Genomic DNA, 12,856 nt, shown 5'->3' with positions numbered 1-12,856 from the left:
GGATTGGATTGATAGCTTCGAAGTTGTGCACAATTGTGCAGCCTCTCCTGAGATTGTGGTAGAGGCCCCCCTCTCTTTGCAGGGCCACCAAAAGGAGCTGAGCGTTCCCATTTTGGCAAGGCCACGCAAGGGTGGGGAGACTCCAAGGGGTCTCCCCACCCTTGAGGCTCCAAATCTGTTGACTTGAAAATGGTCTTTCTGACTTGAAAGTCCAACAAGCTCCTTGGCAGGAAGAGATACGAGAGCATTATGGGCTGCGTTAGGGGGACAGCCAGAAAATATTTGGAAAAGTCGCCAATTTTAATTCTGCACAGCCATTTCAACATCGCAGAGGTGGGGCGAAAGCCTGGCTCATCCCGGGTGTGGAATATGGTTAGTGGGGGGGGCGGGGGTTTAAAGCCCGGTCATAAATCTGACAACGCCAAGGAGGCAGGCTGCAAAGCGGCCGAAGGAGCCTTGGAGAAGCTCTGGAGGTCTTGGCAAGCGAGGGAACAGGAGAAGACCTTCGGGGATTATACCATGCCTGGGATCCTTGTTTCTGGTGGTCCCTAAAATCCACCCACCAGGACCAAAAATTGTGACTTCCTTGAAGGATTCCTGTTGCTCTCGGAAAGACCAGAGCCTTCAGGACAGAGGTACCTTGGGCTGGGCTTGCAAAATTGGGGTGGGGTCAACGAGCCAATGGAATGGCTTCCCTCCAGAAGCTGAGGGTGCTCCCTCACGGAAGGTCTTTAAGAAGAGACTGGACAGCTCTTTGTTGGAAATGGTATAAGTCTCCTGCTTGAGAAGGGGGGGGTTGGACTAGAAGACCTCCAAGGTCCCTTCCAACTCTATTAAGGTTTCTTGCAAGAACAGATAACACGGGTGGGTGATGGCCTTCCAGCTGTTCTGGCTTTCCATTGCTATTGTTGTTATTATTGCTGGAATTAAAAAAAAGAAAAGAAATAATAGAAGAATCCACGGGAAAATCCAGAAAGGCTAAGAATTGCTTGTGAGAACCTTGTAAAAATCACTCTTCCTCATGGCACAATGAAAACTCGGCTTGGAGACAAAATAACAAGCGTTGGAAGGGACCTTGGAGGTCTTCCAGCCCAACCCCCTGTTTCACTGAAGCAAGGCCTTTCTTGCTCAGGTACGAATCTTGGAGGAGTCTTATCTCAAAACCTATCTGAGATGCCTCCTGATCAGAGTCCTGCATGGAAGGAACTAAAACCACCGGCAGGATAAGTTTATAACGGGCCTTTACTCACCCCAAACGGGAGCCACGTTCATAGGCTGCTGGCCCAAAAAACCAATGCATTAATTGAATATAATTCAGAGGCCGCCTGACTTCAGGAGACACTGGGTGGGTCACGTTAAAGAAAAGTAAGAGCAATTTGAAAAAGAGAAAAAGTTCCTGAGCATCCGGAAGGGAAATTTAGAATTACAGAAGCCAAATTCTAAATGCTATTCTTATAAACTCTCCTGTAATGAGAAATTTCCTTCCTGACAATGAGAACAATTAATCAATGGAAGGGCTTCCCTCCAGAAATTGTGGGTGCTCCAATATTGGAGGTTTTCAAGAAGAGATTGGGCAGCCATTTGTCTCAAATTTCCAGCTTTTTTAGAATAGAACAGAACAGAACAGAATAGAACAGAACAGAACAGAATAGAGAAGGAGAGAGAAGGAAAGAGGAGGGGAGAGGAGAGGAGAAGAGAAGATATGGAATGGAATGGAAAATAGGAACATAATAGAATAGAGAAGGAGACAGAAAGAGAGAAAGGGAAGAGAAGAGAAAATATGGAATAGAATAGAATTCTTTGTTGGCCGAGTATGATTGGACACACAAGGAATTTGTCTTTGGTACAAATGCTCTCAGGGTACATAAAAGAAAAAATACATTCATCAAGAGTCAAGAATAGGCATAGGGTACAATAAGGATGGGATAGGATAGGATGGGAGATAGGATAGGATAGGATAGGACAAAATAGAATGTAGAATAGAATATAGAATAGAGTAGAATATAGAATAGAAAATAAAATAGAACAGAACAGAATTCTTTATTGGCCAAGTGTGATTGGACACACAAGGAATTTGTCTTTGGTGCAAATGCTCTCAGGGTACATAAAAGAAAAAATACATTCATCAAGAATAGTCATAGGGTACAATAAGGATAGGATGGGATAGAGGAATAGGATAGGACAGAATAGAATATAGAATAGAATATAGAATAATATAGAATAGAATATAGAATAGAATAGAATATAGAATAGAGTAGAATATAGAATAGAAAATAAAATAGAATAGAATTCTTTATTGGCCAAGTGTGATTGGACACACAAGGAATTTGTCTTTGGTGCAAAGCTCTCAGGGTACATAGAAGAAAAGAGACATTCGTCCAGAGTCAAGAATCATCAGGTACAATAAGCAATCAAATCATACCAGGAAACAATCCATATAAATCGTAAGGATACAAGTGACAGAGTGACAGCCCTACAGTCACAAGTGGGAGGGGATGGGGATAAGGAGGGATGAGAAGATGAATAGTGATAGTAGTGCAGACTTAGTCAGTAGTTGGACAGTGTGGAGGGAATGGTTGGTTTAGCGGAGGGACGGCTCAACCTGTCCTCCAAAGCCCCAGAAGGCAGGAAAAGAAGCAACGGGGGGAATCTAGTCTAGGAGAGAAGCAACCTGGAATTCAGGAGAAACTTCCTGGCAGTGGGGACAATCAATCAGTGGAACCACTTGCCTCCAGAAGTTGTGGCTGCTCCAACCCTGGAGGTTTTCCAGAAGAGACTGGACCGCCACTTGTCTAGAATTGCGTAGGGTCTCCTGTCTGAACTGGGGCTTGGACTAGAAGACCTCCGAGGTCTCTTCCAACTCCATTATTCTGTGATTTTGTATCACACTTTTTAAAAATGTCTTTCCTTCTCTTACAACTTGGGGGGGGGTGGGGGTGGGGGGCTTGGAATAAATCACAAGGGCTGGCTGTATATTCTTCCACTGATGGATGCTTGAACCCCTAAGCCAAAAGTCTCCAACCTTCTCAACTGGAAGACTTGCAGACTTCATCTCCCAGAGGAGAGATCCCCAGATCAAACCACCTTTTAAAGCAGGGATCTCCAAACAGATAACAGATAATCAGAGTTGGAAGGGACCTTGCAGGTCATCTAGTCCAACCCCACCCACCCACCCAAGCGGGAGACCCTACGCCATTTCTGAAAGGTGGCAAGTGGTGGCGCTCCCACAACTTCCGAGGGCAACTTCTGTTCCATGGGTTGGTTGTTCACACTGTCAGAAAGTTTTTCCTTATTTCCAGGTTGAATCTCTCCTTGTTTAGTTTCCATCCATAGTTCCTTGAAGACTTGTGGACAATACAATACAATACAATAGCAACACAAGAGCAAACAATAGATACAAACTCAAGGTAAACCGCACCAAACTTGATTGCAGGAAATACGACTTCAGCAACAGAGCGGTCAATGTCTGGAATACTCTACCTGACTCTGTGGTTTCTTCCCCAAACCCCAAAACCTTTAACCTTAGACTGTCTACTATTGACCTCACCCCTTTCCTAAGAGGTCCATAGGGGACGTGCATAAGCGCACCAACGTGCCAACCGTCCCTGTCCTATTGTTTCTTTTTATTTTTCTTATAAGTACCCATTTCATGTATTCATAACTATGTTTATTCTTATACCTATTATCTTGTAAGCGATTGACAAATGAATACCTAACACCTAAAGACTCGGAGGAGTTGAAGTCCACAAGTCTTCAGGCTTTGCTGGCTGGGGAATTCTGGGAGTTGAAGTCCACAAGTCTTAAAGTTGCCAAGGTTGGAGATCCCTGTTTTATAAGGTAACACCTGTTCTGGTGACCACTTAGATAGGAATTCTGGGGGTTGAAGTCCACAAGTCTTCCAGTTGCCAAGGCTGGAGACCACTGAATTCTAAGCCACTCAAGTTCCTTTGCCCATTGCTGAAGAAGAATCTGTGGGCAGGAAGACCAGCCAAGCAAACCAGCCACTGGTGGTTCCTTAAAAAGCATCCTGGTCATCATTACGGGCCGCTGACTTCTTGGCAATCCAAGGAATTGGCCTGAGCAAGAAAAGAGGCCAACCTGAAGGGGTGCGATCCAATGTTTTTGTTTTTATTTTTTTGCAGGGAAAGGCTGCAGATTCAAGGAAGGTCTGAGAAGGTGGGACATCCGACGTGGCTCCTTCTAAGTGGTGTCAGTCAGCCGCAAAATTTGGGAGTGGGTCCCAAGGATCCTGGGATCCAGAACTCTCCCCGGAAGGATTCTGTGGGGATTGCAACTTGGCTGCTGCAAAGATTCTCCCAAGAACTTTTCTGGAAGGTGGGTGGAAGTTTTTTCTGTGGGGGGAAGGCGAAACAAGGAAGGGACAGACGGACCCTGGATCTGGGGGTCTGGGTGGCCCTTTTGGGTGGGGGGGGATGCACGGAGAGAGAACTTAAGAGTCTTTATTGCCGGAGATGTATTTTTTTAGAGTGCTCCCACTCACCCCCTTTCGTTCCATCTAAGTTTTGGCATGGGAGAAAAAAAGCATTTTTGAAAGAAACAGGCAGAGAGATAGCAGGAAGAATGCAAATTTATTGCCACCGTCTAAGGCCCCTAATGTTTCTTGCTGTCAAGGAAAATAAATATTGTTTTTCCAGTTCAGGGTGCACCCAGCACACTCCCGGTCAGTCCCCTGTCCCGAATAGCAGGAAGGCCACCCAGTATACAAAAACAGAGCTGGAGTTGTTGGATGGAACAGACTTAGCAGACTTCAGAAGCTGGCGAAAAAGGATCCTATTAGGCAGGGAGGTGTGAAAATGAAGGGAAAGATTTTACTTCTATGGCCACCCACTCACTCTGGGAGGTTTATGTCTCTGGAGATTCTCAATCATCCAGGTGGTCCCAGAGGTACTTTTTCAAGAGGCAACTGGACTTTCTTGGGTTTTTTTTTCCTTGAAGAGGTTTTGCTTCTCACCCAAGAAGCTTCTTCAGTTCTGATTGCAAGAAATACAAATCCTTCCATTCTCCGCCATTCGGTCAGAACTGAAGAAGCTTCTTGGATGAGAAAAGAAATGTCTTCAAGGAAAAAAACAAAGGAAGTCCAATTGCCTCTTGAAAAAGCACCTCTGGGCGGCTCACAAGGAGCAGGCCGGAGTTAAAAAGGACATTGACCGTCTATTCCATTCTCCGCTACTCTACCCAAAGGAACTTAATTTTTCAGAGCCATCGGAAAGAAAATGGAGATAGTTAGCTTGGGTTGCTCCAAAGACCTTTGCAAATCTGTCATAATTCTTTTTATGAAGAATCTTTTAGCGACCTCATAATCCCTTGTGGGCTAGAGAATGGGCAACTGAATGGAGTTGAGTGTTTACTGGCCAGATGCCCTTCCTTTCGCCAGGGTGCAGCTTATGAAGATAAGGGAAGCAAAAGAGAGGTGGAAAGTAGGACCACAGGTGATTCCTCCTCTAGTGTGCATCCTGAGCCAGTTTGGTGTAGTAGTTAAGGAAGGTGCTGGTCAAGGAACCAGGAGACGGTGAGTTCTAGTTCTGCCTTAGGCATGAAAGCCGGCTGGGCAAATTTGGGCCAGACCCTCTCTCTTTCCCTGCCCAACCTACCTCACAAGGGTGTTGGAGGAGGAGGAGGAAGGCGTATTGTGTAAGTTTGCCACCGCAAGTTAGTTATTAAGTAATAAATGTAGGAAAGCAAATTTAACAAATGAAGGAAAAATAAGTGATACAGGGGGAACTAACAACTACCCCCCCCTCAGCTTAAGTGATGGTTGGGGGTTTCGGAGGGGGGAGGGGGCAGCGGGTTTTTAACAAAGGAACGAGCCTTTGTAAGCTGCTCAGAGTCACCCTGTAGTAACATGGGCGGCCCATAAAGTTTGCAAATAAAATAGAAATAAATAAACAAACCTTGAAGAAGAATGGAAGCCTGAGGATGCCCTTCATGCCTGGCTGCTAAATCCATTACGGCCCCACCCAACCGCTCCTCTTACGGTTTCCACATCTGGAACAAGGGGATGAAGGTTTCTTTTTTTTTCCTCCCTGCCTCCTGGTCTGTGATTTAAAAAAAAAAGAAAAAACGGAAAATGCCCCTCCCAGCAACGCGCTCCCCACCAGGGACCGTGCCCAGCGCCAAGTGTTTTGCACTTGTCAAGCCCAGCTGCGTTACAAGCGATAGGACATTTTTTCCTGCTTTCTCATCTGTCTCTCTCTCTCTCCTCTCCTGGCTCAAGAAAGTCCCAGAAGCCGCTTTAAAAATCTTTCCCTCGGATTAATCTGGCCACCGCTCTTTGCGTTTGCTTGATCTTGATCTCAGCCACAAAGGAAACTATTTGGAATACTTGCAGATGTCAAAGTGGATTGCAAAGAGCACACAGCACGTAGCCAGGCATCTGGGGGGGCCCCCCCGGAATCCGCAGGATGGAAATGGTCCTATGTTGGTGTGTGTTTGTGCAGAGTTTCACTTTTTACGACGGGCCGGGCTGCTTCTGCTGATATCAAATGAATACAGCAGAATTTGCACAACCAGTTGAAAGAGTTTGGGTACAATGACGCCTTTCTCCCGCCACCCTCTTTTCAACAGAAAATGAAAAGTACAGGCAGCCATTCCAAGTTACAACGGCGCTGACAAAATTGACATAGGACCATTTTTCACACTTACGACCATTTGCAGCCTCCTCGGGATCCCGTGATCGAAATTCGGGTGTTTGGCAACTAGATGTATTTATTTCGTTAATAAATAGCCATTTGTAAAACGGGGCAAAAAAAACTCATTTAAAAACTGCCTCGCTTAAACAGAAATGTTGGGCTCAGTGGTGGTCATAAGTGGAGGACTACCTGTGTATAAAAACAGCCTTTACTAAAGGCCTCACGGGAGCATTAAACGGCTTAGATCACAAAACCAGGCAATGCAGACGGTAGATTCATCCCTTTCCGCGTTTAATGTTTCAGATCAGATGAAGAGGATTAATCTCACAGCTAACGCATTTCCAGCGCTGCCCTGCTGGATTAAAGAGTTAAGGGGTCGTCCATGTTTACACCAGAGCCGCTTCCCAAATAACAACGAGGAATTAAAGCCATAATTCTTGGAGATGAGGAGAGCCCTTCCGCCTGCCTCTTGCCTTCCAAGTGGGCTGGACTCAAACTGCCCCCCACCCCACCCCACCCCACCCCACCCCATCGTCCCCTCCCAGCATGGCACCGGAGGCAAACAAATCATATTGCAAAAAAGTTTTTTTTAAAATGTGTTTTGCTTTTTTGACCTACATAATCAATCAATCAATCAATCAGAATAGGGCTGGAAAGGACCTTGAAATCTTCAACAGTCTTGGGGGGGGGCTTCCTGGTCCACTTGGAAGGCCACCCCCACCGATTGTTGAACTAGACAGGGGTTCCAGGAAGACACAAGGGGAAACAGTAGGGGAGGGCCAGGCATTGGGAAGTGGTGGACCCCGAAGCCCCCCGTCCCTTCCTCTCTAAACTCCCTGCCTTTAACTGGGAGGGAAAGGACTCCATTGCATCCCAATTTCCGTGGCTGTCCCCATGCAGAGCTTCGGCCACCCGAGATGAAGGCCAGGATGGGCCGTGGGGCCCCCAGATCTTCCTCCCCACCTCGTCTCTACCAAGTCCTCTGGGCCGTGGCCGTCATGAACCTCTCTGCCAGCAGACCCCTCCTGTGCCAGCAGGAATCTATCCGGCTGCTGGACACCTTCATGAAGGAGATGGTGAGTGGACATCAAGCGCCCTTCCCCCCACCCCCCACCCCACTCCAGAAGACAACCGAATGGCCAACAAGCCTAACTACGACACGAACTGGGTTTGGGGGGGGGTTCTGTTGAAGTCCTGGCTTGTTTAATCGTGGGTTATTGGATGTACCGAGGGTGCGTGAGATGTTTCAAACAGCTACGGTTGAAACGGCCAAAGGCAGCCGAGGCAAATGGTCACCACAACAAACAATATTCTATAAACCTTAAAACAGGGCTTAGGTATGTATCATCGTGGTTGAGTTTGCATGGCTCCGTTGCCCCCGGGAAACTAGATTTAAGGGTGGACACCTGCTTGTAGCATCTTAGCAGTGTGCATATCGTGAGATGTAACAACCGAATTATTCGGTACTGACAACATCGGAACAGCATCTTGGAAGGCCCTACAACGTCTCCATCCAGACTCCTCAGCCCACCAGCGTGGAGACAATTTACAAGCGCACACGATCCCCTTCATCTTGGTCCCATGGCCTACAAAGGCAGGGCGGCCTGTTCTTCCTTCCCTTCTTCTTTGAGGCTCTTTCCTGCCCACATTCCTGATCATCCTTCTAGAAAGTGCCACGGATGAGATCCTGGCTTGGCATCACAATCCACGGACAGCGATGAATCCGTTTCTTTCAGGGGCTTTGAAGCGGAGTTTCTGTCTAACTAGGATTTGGGGTGTGGGGATCACATGAGGAATGTTCAGTGCTGAGATTTTCATTGTACTGGATTTGGGGATGTCGGTTTATTTATTTTCTTTCATTTTTTTCAAAAAAATTCTGTGCAACTATTTTAGGACGAAGGTCGTTGTTTCTGTATTTCTTGCTTTAAAATGGGGTTGGGGGAGCCATGCGACTAGTTTTCAGCAGGAGGAATCCAAGCAAGATCTGGGGGTGTCAGAAAGAAAAGGGTGTGAACTCCAGCACCGGATTCTTAAGCTGCCCATCACCCCAACATCCTGTTCCTTTCCTCTCCAGGGCAATTCCAGCAACATCGGGCCTCTCTACACCCCGGAGAACATCACGGTATGTGCTCCTTGGGTGTTTCAAGGGTGAAACGGGACTTGGATATGAATCCTGGGGATTGAAGTCCACAAGTCTTAAGTTCCCAAGGCTGGACACCTCTGCTCTAAGTTCTTGGCGCTTTCTGGGCTTGGCTGTTTGCTTGCAGATGTTTCAGGATCCACCTAAGTAACAATTCTGGAAGGGAAAGAGGGTTGTGGAGAGGAGGAGGAGGAGGAGGAGGAGAGGAAGAGGAGAGGAAGAGGGGGAGGACAAGGAGAGGAAAAGGAGGAGGAGAGGAAGAGGAGGAGGAGGAGGGGAGGGAAAGAAGGAGGAGGAGAGGAAGAGCGGGAGGACAAGGAGTAGAGGAAAGGGAGGAGGAGAGGGAAGAGGATAAAGAGAGGAAGAGGAGGAGGACAAGCAGAAGAGGAGGAGGAGAGGAAGAGGATAAGGAGAGGAAGAGGGGGAAAAAGAGGGGGAGAGGAAATGGAGAAGAGGAATAGAAGAGGAGGGGAGGGAAAGAAGGAGGGGGAGAGGAAGAGGAGGAGGGCAGCAACTGTGGGATCCTTCATGCTCCCTAAGATTGATTGTTTTCTTGCAAACGTTTTATTATCCAACTAAGGAATATCATTAATGCTAGAAGGGTTTCCCTGTGACTCGCCCTGCCAGGGTCGGTGGAAGTGTTCTTGATGGTCCCTTGTTTAGACTGTTGTTTACCGCTAGCTCTTTTTTTGTCTGTGTTGCCAGTTCCTGTTGCTAGTTTTGCTTCCTGGTTATTGGTCTGCTGTTGATCTCGGCGTTGATCTTTGCTGCTCTGGCTTTTGACTGCTGGTGTGTTGGGTCCTTTTATTTCCTTCTGGGCTTTTTGATTGCCTCTTTTGAGTGGTGTGTAGATGTTCTTTATCTAGCTGTGTCTGTGGATGGACAATTTGTCTGAGTACAGCTTCGTACTGTCCTGGCCCCTTTGATCAGAGCCAGGGGGGATTGGGATATTGACTCCAGGAGGAGCTGAGGATCCGCTTCCCTGCTTCAGCCCCAAAGCTCTTCCTGCCCTTTCACTCCCGCCACCTGGTGTCTGTCTCATAGGTTTGCTACGCCAACAACCTGGACTGCTTCTACCTGGAACTGCAGGTCATCCAAGAGGAGCAGGAGGAGCCCTCCAACACCCTCTCCCGGCTCCTCCGGCGCATGGCACAGCTGACAAGGAAGCTGCAGAAGACCGGCGAGATCAGCCGCTGTGCCACCTACCCGCCGTGCCACGATCATCCAGAGAAGCCCGCCATGGCTTTCCTGCGGAGCCTCCTGGAGATGTTTCAGTGGAGGTGTAGTGCAAAAGACTTCTGCCCAAGTCCAGGGCCTGGAAAGTCCACCCTCACCCCCCAGGCCACCTCTTCCTCTCCCACACCCACGGCAAAGGACCACCAAGTCTAGCTGAAGTTAAACATGAGCTGGTGCCACCCTAGGAGGCTGCCTCCAACCTGCAGAGAGGACGGAGGCCTTTTTCCAGGCTGGTGAGGGATGACGGACGAAGGCGTCTTGAACCTGTGGACCATCCAGGTGACTGCAAGAAGGAGAGCCAGGGGTTCTGGCAACCATGCCCTGGCACAAGGGCTTGTGAGAAATTTCATACCCGAATATATTTTATTCTTCATACCGTTCCCATCTTCCCTTAAAACATTAACAGAATCCACGCTGGGAATCTGGGAATTGGCATCTCCACTAGATAATTGACAATCTCTATATGTAAAAGCAAAAGAATTGCATGCTCACAAGAATATGTGACACACACACACACACACACACACCCCTCAAGAGTCACCCCAGAATCAGCACATAGACACTTCCACACCTTGGAGTCGCTCCCTCTTTACAAAGTTTGCTGCTGTGCCCCATTTCTCTGCAGCTCGCCCCCTTAAAGGGAAACTCCTTGCTTTTAGGAATAAATATTTCTTCGTTCCTCACAGCTGCCTGGATCTCATTTTTATTTATTCTTGTGCAGACCTGGCTCAAGTTGGAACCCCAAATTATTCTTCTGACAGCATCTTCTGTGCCCGGGAGAACGCAAAAGCCGAGAGCCCAGGGCTTGGGAATAAAGAGCTAAGCAGCCCACCCTGTGAAGATTGATAAGCTGACCTCCACCCTGGCCAAAAGGCTGATCACAGGACTCCAAGATGCTGCAACCGTCATAAATACCAGTCAGTTGCCAAGCGTCCACATTTGACCATGGGGATACCGCGACGCTTGTAAGTGTAAAAACCATTCGTATCCCTTTGTTTCCAGTGCCGTTGTATCTTCGGATGGTCGCTAAATGAATGTGAGAAAGTCCATCAGATAAAATTTTCCCTTTAGAAAATGAAGAGCCAGGAGTCTGAGGAGAAGACAGTCCCTGAGACAGCAGATGGGACCTGTATCTCCCCCTAAAGAATCCAGGAAGGACTTTATGGGCTTCAGAAGTTTATTTCCGCAAGAAAATCCATCCTCCAGGTAGCTGTGTTTGGTTTGTCAAAGGAGGGAGGGAGGGAGGCAGAGGAGAAAAGCCACTGTATTCTTCGTTCCCCTGAATTTTCCTTCTCTATTTTACCAGGTGAAAGGAGACTCAGAAGAACAGAGGAAAAAATTAATGATTTGTGACTTGGTCAGCTCTCTGCCAATTCCCAAGAGCTATCCTTCAATGGCTGCTGAAAAAAAGATGTTTATGTCTTTCCTTTGTTGCAAATTTTGTTATGGGACTTCAGTCCAACAAGTCAGATGGGCTTACAGAAGGTGTATAAAGAATAAAGCCAACAAAACCAAAGGAAAACAAATACATATTTTTATATCACATTCTATAACAACAATAAAACAATTTAATGATCCCATCAATCAGCAGATCGCTAGGCCTATCAAGAAAAAAAAAGGAGTTTAGGTAACTTGGAGTGAGTTGTTCAAGATTTATACATTTGCATCAAGAACTTGGAGATGTTTGGGAATAAATAAAGTGGTCCACGATTTACTGGCTGAGAAATTCTGGGAGTTGAAGTCCACAAGTCTTTAATATTGCCACAGTCAGACACTCCTGCCTTAGATGCTATGATTCAACCTTATCCAAAAGGAATCCTATTCCTATGATCCATCTGTGGTTATTGGCATACCACGTTATCATTAAATGTAACCTCGTTATTCCCCCCTGCTAATGGGGTGGCGATCTCCTAGTCCATTAGGAGTTGCTGGCTGGGGATAATGTGTCCTGTGATCTCACTTCAGGAGGACCTTCCTTGAGGAAGGCTAATCTAAAGAAAGAGGAGGAGGGCGTAGTAGAGATTATTCTGCTGCTTTTGGTATTTTATCAGGGTTTTTGAACTGAAGGCAAGGGTTGAGCTACTTCAAGGATGGCAAAGGCAGAGAGGTGGCCTGCAAAAGGAACGGCTTTCCGGGAGATGCTCTCTGAAGCCCAAGGCTGAGCCGAAGCCTCCCACCAAAAGCAGCTCAAACGCCCTCACACCCATTTTAGTCGCCATCTTTGCTGGACTGGCATCCTGTCCTTTCTCTAGCAGGTGATGGTGGTTTGGTGCCGTGTTCCCCACAAGGAGCCTGTGAGGTGGACCAGGGTGCAGGAGGGCAGCTGCCCCCAAGTCCCTCCTGGCTGATGGGGCGACTTAACCTCAACCCCCTTCCAAGCATCTTTCTGAGGGTCTTGACTGGCCAACTTCCAGTAGATGCCGGCCATCCATCTTTCTTTCTTGCTTTCTTTCTTTCTTTCTTTCTTTCTTTCTTTCTTTCTTCCTTCCTTCCCTCCCTCCTTCTCTCTTCTTTCTTTCCCTCTCTTTCTTTCCTCCTTCCTTCCATCTTTCTCTTTCTTTCCTTCTTTTTTCTCTTTTTTATTTATTTACCTATTGCATTTATTTCTTACATTTTATTTCTTATATTTATTAAAATTTAAATGATTTGTTCAATATTGGACCCGGACTCCCATCCTCCCCGGTTGCGGCTGATAGGAACTGCCACCTGCCACTCTTCCCCCAGCACGAGGGATGCTCAAGCCGGTCCATCCAGCCACTGCATCCAAGGTCTGCCATTGGCTGGGACGTTTCCCCAAGCCAGCCAATCAGCACCCTTTTACGTCAACGGC

At 47.3% G+C, this 12,856-nt stretch overlaps 2 protein-coding genes across 2 annotated transcripts in view; one reads left to right on the top strand and one right to left on the bottom strand.

Moving 5' to 3' along the window:
• The window catches only part of LOC113445898 (calpain small subunit 1), a 266,631-nt gene that overhangs the window by 94,358 nt on the left and 159,417 nt on the right, over positions 1–12,856 (bottom strand). The gene's annotated exons all lie outside the window — the stretch shown is intronic.
• Positions 52–11,606, top strand: LOC148124991 (uncharacterized). Its single transcript, XM_087940219.1, has 8 exons — positions 52–635; positions 4,143–4,335; positions 7,551–7,726; positions 8,725–8,772; positions 9,835–10,305; positions 10,748–10,991; positions 11,098–11,232; positions 11,333–11,606. Exons 3-5 carry the CDS (start codon positions 7,568–7,570, stop codon positions 10,177–10,179), a joined length of 552 nt encoding a protein of 183 aa, XP_087796345.1. The 5' UTR covers positions 52–635; positions 4,143–4,335; positions 7,551–7,567; the 3' UTR covers positions 10,180–10,305; positions 10,748–10,991; positions 11,098–11,232; positions 11,333–11,606.

The sequence above is a fragment of the Pseudonaja textilis genome, chromosome 10 (assembly GCF_049901715.1).
Source record: "Pseudonaja textilis isolate UNSWEBS1 chromosome 10, rPseTex1.2, whole genome shotgun sequence".
NCBI lineage: Eukaryota > Metazoa > Chordata > Lepidosauria > Squamata > Elapidae > Pseudonaja > Pseudonaja textilis.
The sequence above is the reverse complement of the archived record's forward strand: the minus strand, read 5'-3'. Positions and strand labels throughout refer to the sequence as shown.

Excerpts from the sequence above, each read along its gene's own strand:
- LOC148124991 (XM_087940219.1), top strand. The coding sequence starts at position 7,568 with ATGAAGGCCAGGATGGGCCGTGGGGCCCCCAGATCTTCCTCCCCACCT. Across the intron at positions 7,727-8,724 it reads ACACCTTCATGAAGGAGATG|GGCAATTCCAGCAACATCGG; the intron begins GTGAGTGGACAT and ends TTTCCTCTCCAG. Across the intron at positions 8,773-9,834 it reads ACACCCCGGAGAACATCACG|GTTTGCTACGCCAACAACCT; the intron begins GTATGTGCTCCT and ends TCTGTCTCATAG.